Raw genomic sequence first — 14,157 nt, 5'->3', positions numbered from 1 at the left:
ATCCAACGTTTCAATTAATTTGAGTTGCCGATCAACGAGGCAAATGACTCATTTAAATTAAAAAGGTTGAGGCCTTATCATTAGCCGGTTTTTTTTTTGAATGTGCTGCGCAAATAACATGCTAAACAGATGAAACGCTCATTATTCAATTCAAGATTATGCACAAATTATTAAAATTGTTCCAAGTGATGTTCCAAATGAAAATAAGTTTTCATTATCGTATGACATTGTCGATGCAATTTTTGGAAATTTTTTATTGATATTTTTAAACAACAGTTAACAAAATCTTCCATGTTACGGTTCGACTATATGCGATGCTGTGATGTCCTATAAAAATGTGAATTATTTTCAATGTAAAATCAATCTATAGATATAAAAATTTTCAATAACATTGATGTGTGCATTTTTGTATATTTTGAATTTAACTGTTGCTAACATATGTTAACTCTATAATCGAAATAACAACACTCTGCTCGAAGCAGGAATTATCGATATTATCGATTATACCAAAACAAAATAATACCTACTACTTTTTTTTATTCAGTACTGAACACAAGCATTACACAGCACTACAAGCTTGCATACATTTTGCGTTTCACACAGCATACTTCTGCTACTACTGTAAAATTAAAAGCTTGTCTGTTTGTGATATAGAAGAAATCAATTGATATCCATTCGATTGACTCAGTGCGCGAAACTGTGCAATGTCGAGTGGCGATGCAGTGGTTGCTTCTGTGGACGAACTAGTCGAGCGCGTGGTCGAAGTTACCGCCTGCACAGCCGATGAGGCCAAACATTATCTGGGTGCCTGTGCCAACGATGTCGCCGCAGCAGTTGCATTGTTTTTCGAACAAGGTGGCAGCGCTGCCACCGCTGCTGCTGCAGGCGGCGGCACTGCTTCCACTTCGTCCAGTGCTGCCATCCAGGACGATGACGATGTGCGTGCTCCCATTGCTCCAGTGCGCGAACAGCTGCTTCTACCGGAGGATGACAATTTCTTTGCGTCCGGCAGCAGCAGCAACAGCAGTCGCTTGTCTCGTATGACGCAGCGCGTAAAAGTCTGTCCTCTACGGGACTTTGCACGAGAGGGCGCCTTAATGGAGGAACAATTGCAGGCGACGGGCCTTTACTCCGATGCTAGCACACATCGTCGGCGTCGTGAACGTTCCGCTCAAATGGTTGTAGCTGGCCAGGCGCTGCTCAACAGCCATCGGTCTAGTGCAGCTAGCTCTAGTTCCAACTCGACCTCATCCCGCCTTGGTGATCTCTTCCGGCCGCCCACTGATATTCTGTACTCGGGCTCATTGGCGGCGGCTCGTGAATTTGCCAGCAAACGTGAACGCTGGCTGCTAGTAAATGTGCAGAGTGATAACTTTCAATCGCAGACCATGAATCGTGATGTCTGGAGCAGCAAGGATCTAAAGCAACTAGTTCGCAGGCAATTTGTGCTCTGGCAGGTGGATGACGATAGCTCCGAAGGTCGACGTTTTGTCGCCTTCTATCATTGCGCTAAGCTGCCGTATTTATGTGTCATCGATCCACGAACCGGGGAAGAAGTTTGGCGCAGTCCCGAGCCCAATCAGCAGAATGTATTGCCTGACTTACGGCAATTTCTGCGTGACCATCGCGACTTTTCACTGGAGGAGGCGAGCACTTCGAAGCGAGCGGCCATTCAAATCGATGACGATGACGATGAGGAGGGAGCAGCTTCATGCTCCTCATCGACAGCAGGCACGCCCAAGAAACGTGCACGTCTGCTAGAGCTCACCGAGGAGGAGCAACTTGAGCTAGCCATTAAGAATTCCATGAATGAGAATGGCGGCGGCGGCGGCAACAGCGCACCAACGAAATCCGGCAGCAATTCCAACGGGGCGGCCAACAGCGATTGCGAGAGTCTCGAGGAATTCGATGAGGATGAGATCAAAGGCATTGCCATCTCTTATGAAACCCAGCTGGGCACTCAGTTGGAGGAGTTAACGGCACTTAAGTTGCGTCTACTGAACTCCAGCGGCTCGGATGAAGTTGTCCAGTTGCGTTGGCCGTCGGATACGAAGCTTAAGACCTTGCGTCTCTATATAAGGCAAACGCACAAACACATACCGCTGGAGGGTTACAAGTTAATCTGTGCCTTTCCACGCAAGTCCTTGGAGATGGAGCATAATGAGTCCACGCTCAAAGAATTGGGACTGCATCCCTCCGCAAATGTGCATCTCACGCTTGACGAATAGATTTGCACATGATTCATATTTATTTTAAACTATCTGTCATTCTGTCTCCAACGCCCTTTCCTGTCTTCTACTCCACATGAATTAAGCACATAAATATATTGCTAAACAAAATAATTTTAAGTGAAACAGCATTGAATAAAAATTATCAAATTGAAATTGCCCATGCCAAAATTGAATATTTATATTGTTGGAAACACTACAAATTCAGAATTGATTTAGGTATTTCTGTTGCGCGTAATTATCAAGAATTAGAAATGTAGTTTATATACTTAATTTTTTTAAATGCGCGCCCTATTTGTGTTGTCTGGCTACTTAAATGGCAACACATTTACAATTTCGTTTTTATTTTTCATAAGCTGGCAACGCTCAGAACACATGTTTTCGCCAAACGCTAGTGTGGCAAGGCCATGCATGCGCTTCCACAGGCATTTCAATTCTACAGCAAAACAGCGGCAAATTAATAAAGTTCTGAATGAAACTAAAGTTGTAAAAATGTTTAAATATTGCTGTAAAATCGTAGAATAATTATTTATTTGTAGAGTACATAAAAAATCCTTGTAAATATTCGTTTCCAAGTAGCGCATTAACGTGTCGAAAATCCCGAATAAATCAGAGTATAAATTCATTAGATGCCCGTTTAATGCCAAGCAGAAAACTCGCCACGTACAAAATTGTGTAAATAATCACAAAACCCGCAACGAATTAGGTGTCCGATAAAAAATAAAACAAAAACCAAATGCTGGCATTAACATGTTTTCCGTGAGGGGGGCGTGCAATAATCAGTAGAAGAAGGAGGAAGAATAGAACCATCCATCAACACAACACAACTACACAATAACAGTAAACAGTAAACACACGCACATAATGGACGAGAAGCTGAAATATTCGCTGCTGCGCGGCGAACTTGTGGACACTCAAAACATATGGACGAGGTGAGTGCGGGGCAACTATATACAGGGTACCCACAAAAGGATTGCGAAATATGGCAAAAGAGGGAATAGTTGTTTTTTTTCTGTCCGTCTGTTCAAATATCCGTCAGATACTATCTCTAAAATTGGAGGTCAACATTGGTGTAAGATTACATCTCACTTATTAATTGTTATATCTCAACTATACAAGTTCAACAAATTCTCAACTTGCTCAGTTCTCCAACTTTAATTGATTTATTTTAAAACTTGTTTGCAGGCACGAGAAGCGCGTTTGGTTCATCACTCTCTTGACGGGCACCTGCATGTTGTACTCCACCAGGACAACTATGCCGCTGCTTGTGCCCGCCGTAGCTGCCGCACAAAAATGGAGTAAAACAGACTCCGGTACCGTGCTAAGCTCTTTCTTCTGGGGTTATACGTTGACTCAGGTGCTGGGCGGCTATTTTAGCGATCGCTTTGGCGGACAGCGTGTAATATTGTTGGCTGCTTTAGGTTGGTCCGTCATTACCTTTCTTATGCCCACCATCATCTGGTCGGCGGCGTCCGTTAAGAGCTATGCGATACCTTTGATTGTCACCATACGCATCTTGAATGGCGCCTTGCAAGGTGTTCATTTTCCCAGCATGATCAGTCTGACCAGCCAGGTGAGTTTGCCAACAAATTTAGTGCCTTTATTATTTATATATCTTTCTCTATTTTATAGAATCTCTGCCAGAATGAGCGTAGCAGCTTTTTCGGACTACTCACCTCGGGTTCCGCGATGGGAACGCTTCTCACTGGCATTATGGGCTCCTTTGTGCTCGATTATTTCGGATGGTCGTATGTATTTCGAGTGATTGGCTTAATGGGCTTTGCCTGGGCGCTGGTCCTGCGTTACTATGCCATGGCTGGCGAACGCAATCGGATCATCAACATTGCGACTCCGGCGCGTTTGTGTGCCAACAAAACGCCAGCGGAGGCCACGGTGCCCTGGTTGCGCTACTTCAGCCGTTTATCCTTTTGGGCCTGTGTGCTGACGCATGCCTGCGAGATGAACTGCTTCTTTGTGCTGCTCTCGTGGTTGCCCACCTACTTCCACGATGGCTTTCCACATGCCAAGGGCTGGGTAGTCAACATGATACCTTGGCTGGCTTTACCGCCCTGCACCTTCTTTGCCAAATACCTGACCACGCGGCTTATAGCCAGGGAATGGTCCACGACGACGGTGCGCAAGTTGATACAAAGCTGCTGCTTTGCTGCACAAAATGCAGCATTGTTTGTGATGAGTCGCACAACGGATTTCCATACAGCACTCATCTGCATGACCATCATCATTGGCGGCACCGGTTTCCACAATAATGCAGTCACCGTGAATCCGCAGGATTTGGCTCCACTGCATTCGGGCAGCGTTTTTGGACTGATGAACACCGTGGGCGCCATACCAGGATTCTTGGGAGTCTATCTTGCGGGACACATTCTCGAATTGACGCAGAGTTGGCCGATGGTATTTAGTGCAGCGGCTGGCATTAATCTGATTGGTTGGATCATATTCCTAGTCTTTGGCTCGTCTGAAGCGATTGTATAAGAAGCAACTGAACATTCTCTGGACAAATTCTCCATCTCCAAAAGGAATTGAGAATGAATAGTATTTATTGCAAATGTGTAAATAGTTTAAGATAGAACAAAAGCAAATTGCTGCTAGCGTGATAAGTTCAAGTAACCCATAAATTGAACATATATACACAATATATGACGCATGCCACGAAACTAAAGATAATGATAAAAAAAAACCCATTAAAGCTTGTTGTCAATCAGCGCAAGTCGGAAATTATAGTTTTTTAACATCAGCCAATGTTAGTGATAAACAAAATGAGATTAATTGCAGTTTCTTTAAAATTAAAACGGATTTTTCTTTATTTGTAGTCTTATCAATATTGCACAATTTATTTGCAAACGGTTGTAAATAAATTACAAAAGCAATAGAATGAGAAAATTATTTTAAATTGATTATTTTTATTTTATGTCTTGCAATTTATTAGAATCATTATTAAATTTTTTAGTTGCAACTGCAAAACGAAATTAACAGGTTCGCAATATATTAATTATTCACAATTAAAATCCGTAATATTAAATTTGAAAGGAGATAATTGGCGCGTCAATTGAACTAAACGTATTTTTTGTTTGGTATTTTCCGTATATTCGCTGTACTTGATCAGGCAACGCAGGTTATGTATAGTGTTGAACAAAGCCACTTCGAAGCAACAGTTGGTTGTATTTGAGTCTGGCAACGCCAGTCGATTAGCCGGTGCCGGCTGCGTGCGCCACAAACATTTGCATTTTAAAAGTTAAATCAAAGAAATTCCGTGCATAAAAATGACGGGTCGTCGCAAAGATATGTGGAAATTGTTGTACAATTTGGTAAATCGCAATAAAGCCAATTTGTCGGCGGTGTATCATGTGGTGGACGATATACTCTGTCAGGATCCAAGTCTCATCAGCTGCTCGTCGATGGATGAATTGCAAAATGAATTCCAGGACATTTTTCTGCTGTGGCTGCTCAACAAACTTTCCGTGTGCCTCAATGAGTGTAAGGACGAGGGGTGTGTCAATATAATTTTATCTATAAATAGTTACTAATTGTTATATTCCAGGCAATGTCTGAAGAACGTCCAACTGCAGCAAAAGCTGCTCACGTCCTGCTGGTGCAATCATCCCAAGCTCTACAAAGGACTCATCGTCGCCTATTTAGATGCACTGCAGCAGCTGCATGATCTTATGAGTGCCTTTGACTACACCAGTCCTGGCAAGAATGACAAGGAAGCGCGCTTGCTGCACTTGCGTATTTTTAGAGGCGACATCAGCGTTCTGCAGGAATTCGATACTGATTGTAGTTTTGAGGTGATCTCAGTGCAATTGGAACACAGCGATGCCTTGGCCAAGTATCTGCTGCTTGTGCTGCAGCATGCCCATCACATTGCCCACGCCACTCACGGAAAACAGTTTGTGGAGAGTCTGCAGCAGGCGCTGCTCTGCTTTAAAGAGTTCAACATGGACACGAAATTGACGGCATTGGGTTACTGTCATGCGGTGCTAAAGGCACAAACCGAACACACCTGGCAGACGCAGCCGGAGGTGGCACACTATGCATGCCTGACGTTGCGTGCCACGTCCATGTTGTGGAGTCTTTGCAGTCGCTTCTTGGCTGCCCAATGCATGACATCGCAGCAAATGGATTTGCTGGCAAACCACACAGAGCAGCTGCTCGAGTTGTTACAGCCACAACAGCTGCCGGATCCTGAGAGTCTGGATTTAGGCTGTCAAATGTTGCATGAGCTGCTGCGGCACAAACAGGACAACGCTTGGGGCGCTAGTTTGCTTGAAACTCTGAGCGTTTATCTGCAGCACAAGTTGCAACAGAATGGCAAGAATCAACAGCTGCCGTCGCAAACCACGAGACTGCTGCTCTGCGAGTGGCAGCGATTGCCCAACGAACTCTTGCCGCTCCTCGCTGTGCTGGCTGTACATAACAAAGCAGTAAGCGACTTGATCTTAGGAAATCTCAATCTACGTTTGCTGGAGTTGCTGCAGAAACCTTCACCTGCTGAAATATCACTGCTTCTACCGCTACTGCGTGCACTTAAGCAAATGGAGCAATTGCTGCTGTTGCAGCAACAACAAGAAGTCGTCAAAATCAGCACGGAAGCGTTGCATTCCCAACTGTTGGCTTCCTTGCCACTGCAACACGAGCTGCAGCTGCCAATGGCTGCCAATTGGAATCAGCTGTGTCTGCAGTTGTTGGAGCAGCCGCAATGCAGTAGCACAAGCACTCAGCTCGTGGAGATTAGCGCACAGCTGCTGCAATTGAACTGCATTCGCTTGCAGCTCAAGCCGCACACACAACAACAGCTGCTGGGCATGACGTTGCAGCAACCGCTGCCAGCTTTGCAAGCCTTGTCCACGCTGCGCCTGGAGATACCGTCAAGCGCACACACACAGCTGCAAAGCTACTACACGCAGCAGCATCTAAGACTGCTCAATGAGGAGCACTTGGAGTTAAGACAACGGTTTTGTGCGCAACTGCCGCAGCTCTATGTGGCTGGCTACATCAAGGCGGCGCAGCTGCTGCAAGCGTTGCCGCGCCTGAAGATCAGAGATGACGATGCTGACGATGATAGTTTGGCCAGCGTGTTGCGTCTGCTGCTATGCACACAGCAAGCGGGCGCTGCGCATGTGTTTCAAGTGGATCAGCGCATTGTTTTGCACTGCGCCAAGTGTGCGCCGTTGCCCGCCGAGCTGCCTGGAATCTACTTGGGTTGCTGTCGTTCCAGCGGCCTGAAACTCAACGCTGCCAACTTGCCGGATCTGGCAGCTGCCGTGATGTTCAAACCAAAGTGTGACTTCATCAGTCATCATTTAGATTTAATACAATTGGAGCCAACGCATTGTCTGCGACTGCTTAAAGAGTCATCCTATCCACAGTCGCTCAATTTGCGTAGCTTTGAACGTTTGGTGCCCGCGCTCTCAGCTCAATCCTCTGACTTTATGCTGCAGTTGGGTAAACATGTGCTTGCATCCATAGTAGACATGCTTGGCAAGCCATTGGAGGCACAGCGTGAGTCAGAGCAACGATTCTGGCTACGCTTGATTGTCTGCTCTGCGCATCAGCAGCTCGATGAGCTATGGCTCTTTCATTGGTTCAAGATGACATTCTATTTGCTGGTGCACACGCGTTCACTGGTTGCCCAGGAGGCGATTCTAGCGGCGTGTCAACTGTGCGCCAATCATGGACTGCAGCCCTTAACCCTTTGGAACTGGTATAAGCGCGATGCTGTGGCTCTTGTTGTACAGCTTGCTTTGCATGCATATATCAATGAAGGTGTGCGTTTTACACGCTCTCTGCGAGCTGTAAGTATTTCTTTTACGTGTGATTTCTCGACCAATTTAAATCTTTTCTCCTTTCCTTAGCTCTCCAAGATGCTGGGCTTCTCTTGTGTGCAGGAGTTCATCTGCAAGTATCATCGCTTGCTGACCACTTTGGTGCTGCCTTATTGCATACGTGAGCCACGCTGCAAAGGCGTCTTTGTGCTTATGTCCAAGCAGTTGGGAAAACCTATTTCGGCACTCTTCTCCATCTCTTTTCTAAGGCTCTACACTCATGTATATCTAACCGAGCAGCCGGAGATCGCGAATCGCTGCATTGAGCTCGTTGCCAGCTGCACAAAGTCCTCGCTGCAGCAGCTCATGAATGCCGATGTCAAGGTGAGTTAAGAGTTCTTAATTACGAATATATATACCATAAATAATAATTATTCTTGCAGCAAACTGTGGCCGAGCTGCTCATCTATTTCAATCGCAATCCCACCTTTGTCATGCGTTCCTTTCAGAGCCTTCTCCAGCTGACGCTGGGAGCCGAGGAGGAGCTGTCCAGTCAGGCAGTCAACGCACAGTTTGCCACTTTCATTGCAGAGCGCATTCTGGGAGTCATTACATACTTCGAGAGCTGCCTCTCTGAGCCGTCGTTTGAGAAGCTGCTCAAGGAGGAGACGCTCCTCAGTCTAGGGCAAATCTTGCGCTTCGTAGGACCACAGCATGTGACGCAGTTTCGTTTCAAAATCATTGCCATGCTGAGTTTTGTCCATACGCTGAAGGAGCCGCAGCTGCAGCGCATCTGTCTAAATATTTGGCACATCTTTCTGCATGTGGTCAACATTCAGGAGCTGGGTCCATCGCTTGGACGCATTGTCGCCACGTTGCAGCCGCTGCTGAAGTATAGCGTGGAGCAAGTGAATGAGCTGTACGAATTCGTTATACTGCGCAATGCAGCGATGCTGGGCAACTACATTCAAGGTAAGTAGCTGGTTGAGATTACTTTTAATCCTTTTAACTACATTTTACTGTCTTGCAGATCTGTATTTTCTGGAAAATCTCGAGCAAGTCTCGACGCCCATACGCGACTGCATTCGTCGGCACACAGCGCAGCTTTGCTTGGCGGGACCTGCAGCTGGCCAGGAGGAGACGACGCCACTGCTGGATCAGCTGCGCTTTCTCCACAAGCAAATCAGCAACGAATGCCTGCAGGTGCGTGTCTATGGCTTGGAGCATTTGGCAGAGTTGTTTGGCCGGCGACGCCAGCAACTCAATCAAATGCTGCTCAATGCGTTGCCGCTGGAACCGCTGATGGAGCAGCTGGTGCACACCTTAATGTCAGGCTGTCAGCACGACGATCGTTCGCTGCAGCTGGCATCGGCCAAGTGCATGGGCCAATTGGGTGCCATCGATGCCAGCTACTTGCCGTCCAACTACAATTTTGCGACGGCACAAGCGTTGCCTTTGAGTGTGCTCACGGATGACTTTACGGTGCTCGCTTTAACGGCGCTCTGCAGCGGATATCAGTCCCAGCAGCAGACCAAGCACGTGGACAGCTTTGCGCTGGCCATACAGGAGACGTTGGCGGTGTGTGGCATTGTTCCCAAGGAGCAAAAGAAGCTACAACTGTGGCAATCGTTGCCACAGCGCATGCGTGAAATTATGGAGCCGCTGCTCAGCTCCTGCTACATTTGCTCGAATCGTCCAAACACACTGAAGCAACAGCCGCTCTTTGGCAGCCATTACACGGCGAATTCCTACGAACTGTGGGCCTATTTGTGGGCTACTCGACTGGTGGACTATGTGCAGTCAGCGCAGACGCGTCATCTGCTCAGTTCGTATAAGCCTTGCATACGCAGGGATACAAATATGTTGAGCACTTTTTATCCTTATGTTTTATTACATGCGCTCTTGGAATGCAATGCGGAGCAGCGGCTGCACATTGAACAGGAGTTTCAGGCCGTGCTCCAAGCCAACGATGAGTTGTCACACCAGCAGCAGCAAACGAAGACAGCTAGTGAGCAGGGTGTCAAGATTTTCGAGTCGAGGAAATATGGCGCTGGCAACAGGTCAACAATGGAGCAGCCAGAGAGCGCCTCCAAGCCAGAGGATCAATCACGCTTGGCGGGTAAATTGTGCGCCGAGTTGTTGGACTTTCTGGAGCGTTGGCTGCGTGAGTGGCAGCGTCTACATGGCATGAGCACCAACGGCAAGCCGCCTCAAGACGTTGACAGCACCTACAAAGCGATCTATGAGTTCCTGCAGAGCATGGATAAGCTGCAGGTGGCGCGTGCCAGCTACAACTGTGGTGAATATGAACGCGCCTTGCGCTACCTGGAAGGATATATTGCAGCGGGCGATAAGTCACAACTTTTACTCGAGCAATTTACATTTCTGGTGGAGATCTACGGGCGTCTAATGGATGCTGACTCTGTGGAAGGCGCCGTGCAAACCCGCAGCTGTGATATGAGCGTTACCCAAGAGATTCTAGTGAATCGTTTGGTCGAGCGACAGCAGGACATGATAACGTGCTATGAGCAACTGCTGACCAGCAATGAGCAGCTGCAGCCGACGCATATACGTGCCATGATCGATGCATATCTACGGATGGATACGCCCAAGACAGCTTTGTTGATTGCCGATGGTTTGGCGCAACGTTTGTCGGATCAGCGCATGGATGAGTACTTCAGCGAGTGCAAGGCGGAGCTGCTGTGGCGTCTGGGCAGCTACGATGAATTGGATGAACTGGAGCAAGCCAGCAAGCGATGCACGCCCAACTGGCATGCTCAATGCGCCAAAGCTTGTCTTGCCTTAAGGGAAGAGACAACAACTAAGCTGCAGTTTGATGGCCTGCTGGATGGCATGCGTGGCTCGGTGCTGGAGCAGCTGAGAAGCTGCTCATCGCAGCAGCAGCATTCGTATGCACATGCCTACGATCATGTGCTCAAGCTGCACATGCTGCACGAGCTGCAGTGCAGTCAGCTGTTGATGGAGCAGCTGCAACAGCAGCCCGAGGAGCAGCAGGCAGAACAACTGATGCGCGATTACTTTGAGGACTGGCAATGTCGTCTGCAGGTGGTGCAACCGCAGCTGCGTGTGCTAGAGCCCATTTATAGCTTTCGTCGCAATCTTCTCGCGGAACTGCAGCGTCGACTGGGATCGCATGCCACGCTGCAGAATCAGCTGCAAACGCAACTGGCGCAGATTTGGTTGCAGAGCGCACAAATCAATCGCAATGCGGGACAATTGCAGCGAGCGCATCTTTATCTGATGAAGGCTTCAGCCTACAAGCCAACTGGACTGTTTGTGGAACGCGCCAAGTTGCTTTGGCAAAAGGGGGATCAAGTGTTGGCTATGAACTACCTGGAGGAACAGCTCAACACCATCAAAAGGCAATGCGATGGCAACACAAAGCAGCTGCCTGAGGAGCAAAGACAACTCTACTTTGAGGGCAAATATCTGCAGGCCACTTACAATGCAGACTCCATGAATCTCTGCGCTGATGCCATACTCAAGTATTTCCAGGAGGCCATCGCTGTGCAGCGACAATCCGAGCGGTGTTACGTCCAGTTGGCCCAGTTCCTGGAGAAGATGCGAGAGGCGCGCGGGGCAGCAACATCGTCGGCTGCTTCATCCAGTCGCGAGGAGGAGGAACTCCTGCTGCAAATCATGTTAAACTATGCCAAATCCCTGCGCTACGGAAACCAGCATGTGTATCAATCCATGCCACGGCTCATCAGCCTCTGGCTGGACACGGCGGCCACGCCAAGCACATCCGCCACATACCCTGAGCTTGTGCGCAAAATGAACGATTTGCTCAACAATTGTTGCACAGCTTTACCCACGGCCATGTTCTACACAGCCTACTCGCAAATGCTGAGCCGCCTTTGTCATCCCTCGCCGGATGTATTTGCTGTGCTGCGCAATGTGATCATCAAGCTGATCACTGATTATCCTCAACAGTCGCTGTGGATGCTGTTGCCGCACTTCAAGTCCGCTGCCGTCAATCGCATCAAGCGCTGCAAACTCATCTTGACCGATTCCCGACTGCAAAATCCCACTTTTGAGCGACTGCTCAACGATTTCAACAGCCTGACGGAGCGACTGATTGGTGTGACCAACAAGGAGGTCACACTGGATCGAACCTATAAGCTGAGCGATCTAGACAAACGCTTGACGCTGCTCTGCAGCCAACCGAACTTCTCCAACATATTGCTGCCCTTTGAGAAGTACATGCAACCGGCGTTTAGCTTGAGCTGCACTCCAGATGCCTCCACAATCACGCAAGAGAAACTGCCGTCCAGCAACTGGTTTCCGTATCAACAGATCTACATTAGCGGCTTTCAGGAGAAGCTACTTGTGCTGCGCTCGGCGGCACGGCCTAAAAAGCTGACAATACGCTGCAGTGACGGACAGGACTACGATATCATGGTCAAGCCCAAAGATGATTTGCGCAAGGATGCGCGTTTGATGGAATTTAATGGCCTAATGAAGCGCTATCTGCATCAGGATGCACATGCGCGTCAGCGTCGTCTTCACATACGTACTTACGCTGTGCTGCCCTTCAATGAGGAGTGCGGACTCCTTGAGTGGCTGCCCAATCTCAACTCGTATCGCAGCATTTGCATTGCGCTCTATGCGCAACGCGGAAAAGTAATGAGCGGCCGCCAGTTGCAGCAGCTAGCCGTGCCCCAAATGGAGACCCCCGAACGCAAGCGCGACGTTTTTCTGAAGCAGCTGCAGCCGGCTCATCCGCCGGTGTTTCAGGAGTGGCTGCTGCAACGCTTCACCACACCACATAGTTGGTACGAAGCAAGGAATTCTTACATACGCACAGTGGCTGTCATGTCGATGGTGGGCTACATTTTGGGACTGGGCGATCGACATGGCGAGAATATATTGTTTGATGAGCGCAATGGCGATGCGGTGCATGTGGATTTCAATTGCCTGTTCAATCAGGGCGAAGCATTCGCTTATCCCGAGGTGGTGCCTTTTAGGCTCACCCACAACATGATCACAGCGATGGGACCCTTGGGTGTAGAAGGCAGCTATCGCAAGTGCTGTGAGATTACGCTTCGACTGCTCAAACAGGAGACCAAGACACTAATGTCTATGCTGCGTCCCTTTGTCTATGATTTGGGAGTGCAAAGTCGTCTCACTGCGTCCACTGCGAGCAAGAACAAAGCGGGAGCGGAACTCACTGATCCCAAGGTTACCAACGATGTGAAGCGAATTGCAGAGCGTCTGCAAGGACACGTGAGTGTGACAGGGAAAGTTTCTTTTTATCTATATTATTAATACCTTATCTTTTTTAATCAGGTCAAGCGGCAACAGGCCAACAGCATTCCCTTGTCCACTGAGGGTCAGGTGAACTTCCTTATCAACGAGGCTACCAAAGTGGATAATCTGGCGGCTATGTACATTGGCTGGGGTGCATTCCTCTAAAGCATTAAAAAATTAGGCTGCGATTGTTATGTGTTAATTAATATAGTCCTTAGATCTGTGTAAATATAACAAGTAAGAAAGCAACAAGAGTTGTGAAGCACACTTTTAGTGCCTTACCTCAGAAAATAGCCAAATCCTTTTTCGACTTTTAAGAACATTAAAAAAGAACTGTCTCTGGGAAGTCACAATTTTAAACCATATTAGTTGGAGCTATCATCCTACTAAAGAACATCCCAATAGTCCTTGTAGTTGTCAAGTTATCCTGGCGTTGATCCCATTAATTCAATTTATCCTTGCGATTTTAGTAATGTACCCTGTGAAGTTGCTGAAGAATGTGATAGATACGACCATAGCTTATTATATTATATTATACAAAAAGTTCATTTGTTTTTAATTATTACTCGAAATCCTCAAGCATTGAGATTGCTTGTATCATTTCTTTAGAGTTACCTTAAGAACAATCAAGGAAGAATCCTTTACGCAAATTTTAAAATGTTATCAAGCCACCGTTAAATTCAAATATTTATTTGATAAAATAACTTAAAATGGTATTAAACCTAATGTAGAATATTAACAAATTATTATTATTAATATAAATTTATTTGAATAAATTACAATATACAATTTATTGAATTTAAATACACACAATCCACATGCGCCAGACAAGTGGAACGAAATTGGATTTCAAATGCAAATGCATAACAACCCTG

At 47.1% G+C, this 14,157-nt stretch overlaps 3 protein-coding genes across 4 annotated transcripts; all 3 read left to right on the top strand.

Moving 5' to 3' along the window:
- The first annotated feature begins 539 nt into the window (after positions 1-539).
- Positions 540-2,387, top strand: LOC132783562 (UBX domain-containing protein 7). Its single transcript, XM_060788804.1, has one exon. The coding sequence runs from the start codon at positions 705-707 to the stop codon at positions 2,226-2,228; it is 1,524 nt and encodes a 507-aa protein (XP_060644787.1). The 5' UTR covers positions 540-704; the 3' UTR covers positions 2,229-2,387.
- A 246-nt stretch (positions 2,388-2,633) lies between these two features.
- On the top strand, positions 2,634-5,129 carry LOC132783563 (voltage-gated purine nucleotide uniporter SLC17A9). The gene is made up of 3 exons (XM_060788805.1): positions 2,634-3,160; positions 3,414-3,801; positions 3,861-5,129. Exons 1-3 carry the CDS (start codon positions 3,093-3,095, stop codon positions 4,719-4,721), a joined length of 1,317 nt encoding a protein of 438 aa, XP_060644788.1. The 5' UTR covers positions 2,634-3,092; the 3' UTR covers positions 4,722-5,129.
- A 286-nt stretch (positions 5,130-5,415) lies between these two features.
- LOC132798734 (serine/threonine-protein kinase ATR) lies at positions 5,416-14,009 on the top strand. 2 transcript variants are annotated; one of them, XM_060810697.1, is made up of 6 exons: positions 5,416-5,736; positions 5,788-8,041; positions 8,102-8,395; positions 8,455-8,983; positions 9,042-13,258; positions 13,322-14,009. In XM_060810697.1, exons 1-6 carry the CDS (start codon positions 5,510-5,512, stop codon positions 13,445-13,447), a joined length of 7,647 nt encoding a protein of 2,548 aa, XP_060666680.1. In that variant the 5' UTR covers positions 5,416-5,509; the 3' UTR covers positions 13,448-14,009. The 2 variants fall into 2 exon arrangements, with proteins under 2 accessions (XP_060666680.1, XP_060666681.1); XM_060810698.1 differs by having other exon boundaries at positions 5,646-5,723; positions 13,322-14,008.
- Positions 14,010-14,157: the final 148 nt, after the last annotated feature.

The sequence above is a fragment of the Drosophila nasuta genome, chromosome 2L, assembly GCF_023558535.2.
Source record: "Drosophila nasuta strain 15112-1781.00 chromosome 2L, ASM2355853v1, whole genome shotgun sequence".
NCBI classification, from domain to species: Eukaryota; Metazoa; Arthropoda; class Insecta; order Diptera; family Drosophilidae; genus Drosophila; species Drosophila nasuta.
The sequence above is the reverse complement of the archived record's forward strand: the minus strand, read 5'-3'. Positions and strand labels throughout refer to the sequence as shown.

What these genes read in the sequence shown, in the direction of transcription:
- LOC132798734 (XM_060810697.1), top strand. Translation starts at nt 5,510, where the DNA reads ATGACGGGTCGTCGCAAAGATATGTGGAAATTGTTGTACAATTTGGTA. An exon ending in TCATGAATGCCGATGTCAAG is followed by an intron (nt 8,396 to 8,454) that starts GTGAGTTAAGAG and finishes TTATTCTTGCAG; the next exon opens with CAAACTGTGGCCGAGCTGCT. An exon ending in CAGAGCGTCTGCAAGGACAC is followed by an intron (nt 13,259 to 13,321) that starts GTGAGTGTGACA and finishes TTTTTTAATCAG; the next exon opens with GTCAAGCGGCAACAGGCCAA.
- LOC132783562 (XM_060788804.1), top strand. Translation starts at nt 705, where the DNA reads ATGTCGAGTGGCGATGCAGTGGTTGCTTCTGTGGACGAACTAGTCGAG.
- LOC132783563 (XM_060788805.1), top strand. Translation starts at nt 3,093, where the DNA reads ATGGACGAGAAGCTGAAATATTCGCTGCTGCGCGGCGAACTTGTGGAC. An exon ending in ACTCAAAACATATGGACGAG is followed by an intron (nt 3,161 to 3,413) that starts GTGAGTGCGGGG and finishes ACTTGTTTGCAG; the next exon opens with GCACGAGAAGCGCGTTTGGT. An exon ending in TGATCAGTCTGACCAGCCAG is followed by an intron (nt 3,802 to 3,860) that starts GTGAGTTTGCCA and finishes TCTATTTTATAG; the next exon opens with AATCTCTGCCAGAATGAGCG.